We start from the raw sequence: 2,425 nt of genomic DNA, 5'->3' as shown, positions 1-2,425 counted from the left end.
CGAAAGATTTCGACTTTGATAAGTTTAAGGTATTCGAGGAAACTGATGATGATGGTGCAGGCATGCAGAATTTTCAGGGTGCAACTGGATTCTTAAATTTTATGAACACAAAAAATTCATTATTGGAAATGGAAATAACTTCTGAAAATATTGACCTTATGACTCCAAATCCCCTGAACTTTTCTGTAACTAATAAGTCTTCATGTGTGACAGCTGAAAATGACCACCACAAAAAAAGTGATACAGAAAAGAAGAAAAAATGTAATGGTAACATAGATGAGAGTCAGTTTGCATTAGCAGGGAGAAACGCTAACAAGTCGGCCAAAACACAGTGGACAGTTGAAGAAGATAGGTAAAAAAAAAAAAAAAAAGGTGTTATTTGATTAAATTTTCCCGTATCTTTTGATGTTTTTCGTGTTCATTGAGTTTTGTTCAAATTTTTGGATAATTTTCAGAGTTTTGATTCATCTGGTGGAAAAATTCGGGCAGCGAAAATGGTCGCATATCGCACAAATGCTGAAGGGGAGAATTGGGAAGCAGTGCAGAGAAAGATGGCACAACCATCTCAGGCCAGACATTAAGGTGCAACTCAATTCTCCGTTCTATATAAAAAACCAATTTTTTTATATTTTAATTCTATTTACCTATCTCAATTCTTAATTTCATTATTATAATTTTTTAAAATTAAATTAAAAGAAGAGAGTATTAGGCAACCAATAAATTTGTTTTACTACATATAAAATTAATGCAGCCTTTGAGATGTTTTTATATCTGCAAATCCCATTTAAAAATGTAATTAATTTTTCTTTTCATTTTATATAGTAGATGATTTAGTTCTTTTTATATATATTAAAACGGGGAAGATGCTGGTGAAACTATTAACTATTTCATCAATTTTCTCGCACAGAAGGATGTATGGAGTGAGGAAGAAGATAAAATTCTCATTGAGGCTCATGCAAAAGTGGGAAATAAATGGTCAGAAATAGCAAAAAAACTCCCTAGAAGAACGGAAAATTCCATCAAGAATCACTGGAATGCTACCAAAAGAAGGCAATTTTCCAAGCGAAAACCCCGAACCAAATGGCCAAGACCAAGTACTCTCTTGCAGGATTATATTCAGAGCCTAAACCTAGGAAAAGGTGACAGCAGAAGAAATGCACAGCCTCCAGATGCTCATCCTGGAATTCTTATCAATAATTCATTCCCAGATGTGAAAATAATCCAGGGTTGATCGAGTTTTCCCCTGGAGACCATTTGGTGCCATGTTGTAACTTTGATCAGGACCTGGATTTCGTCTTGGACGATGAAATCAGCATGGATGATTTGCCATTTCATATGCCTCGATTGACTTAGTGTCAAGTGCAGATGGAGCAAGGTTTTGTGTTGTGTTTATATAATTTCGTCTCTGTGCAACCTGATTCTGATGATGTCCTAGATTTCTTAATGGATTTCAAATGCCTCCAGTATCAACTACAGGAGAATTAAAAATTTGTGTACTTTTCTATATAAGTTTTATATGCATATATTTGTGCGCTCATAAATTCTAGAAGAGAATTATCGAATATAAAACTAAATATATTAGATTATCTCCAAAAAACACTCCATATTTTATATAACTTTTGTGCCAACTTGTCACTTAATTTACTCTAACTTACTAGGTACAAATATTATCATTTAGTGTGTATTTATGGTTTCACTTTCTTGTAACATTTCCGGGAGACTTATCCAATTTTACGGCAAAGAGAGACTTTCCAATCTCCTCCATTAAAATTATTTTAGATAATTATAATAGAATGTGTTACGCCTTGTCACACGTGTCTTCACATGGCCGACCCATCAAAACTGTTGGGCCATTCAAACCGAAACTCTCTTCATAATGGTCAAGGCCTTGAAACCAAGCCGCCTTGAAAAATGGCTGAAGCTCAACAAGGGCTTAGGATCATAAAGTCGAAGCCCACTTCATCAAGGCAGAAGCCTCCAAAACATCTTTCATTATCACTTCTTCCAAAAGATCTTCTTTTACACAGAAATCTTGTTCGAATGACTGTTTAGATTTTCTCTACAAAATTCATCTACAGAACACAAAAATTGTTTTAGTATTCCACCCATGTTGACCTACAATTCTATTGGTCGCTGAAGTGAATCAGATTCTCCTATTTTTAACATTATTTTTTCATTTGCTCACAATGATGTGTTGGGTAAAAATTAAAATTTAGAAACTTTATGTTGGAACTTTTCGTTGTTTGTGTTTATTTTGGACTTTACATTAAGTCCATGTTTTAGTCCTATAATATAAAAATTCATTTTAATTTATTTTCAATCAAACATTATCTCAATATAATAATTTACACGTAAATCCAAAAATTTTCTTTACAGTTTAACCACACATTAAAAAAAAAAAAAAAAAAAAAAAAAAAAACCAAAA

The 2,425-nt window shown here is 32.9% G+C and overlaps 1 protein-coding gene across 1 annotated transcript; it reads left to right on the top strand.

Annotated features, from left to right (window-relative positions):
• The first annotated feature begins 405 nt into the window (after positions 1-405).
• LOC111366990 (transcription factor MYB98-like) lies at positions 406-1,533 on the top strand. Its single transcript, XM_022987667.1, has 2 exons — positions 406-582; positions 908-1,533. Exons 1-2 carry the CDS (start codon positions 406-408, stop codon positions 1,229-1,231), a joined length of 501 nt encoding a protein of 166 aa, XP_022843435.1. The 3' UTR covers positions 1,232-1,533.
• The last annotated feature ends 892 nt before the right edge of the window (positions 1,534-2,425 follow it).

Source organism: Olea europaea, chromosome 18 (genome assembly GCF_002742605.1).
Source record: "Olea europaea var. sylvestris chromosome 18, O_europaea_v1, whole genome shotgun sequence".
In the NCBI taxonomy this organism is placed as follows: Eukaryota; Viridiplantae; Streptophyta; class Magnoliopsida; order Lamiales; family Oleaceae; genus Olea; species Olea europaea.
This window is presented reverse-complemented; position numbering and strand designations above follow the sequence as displayed.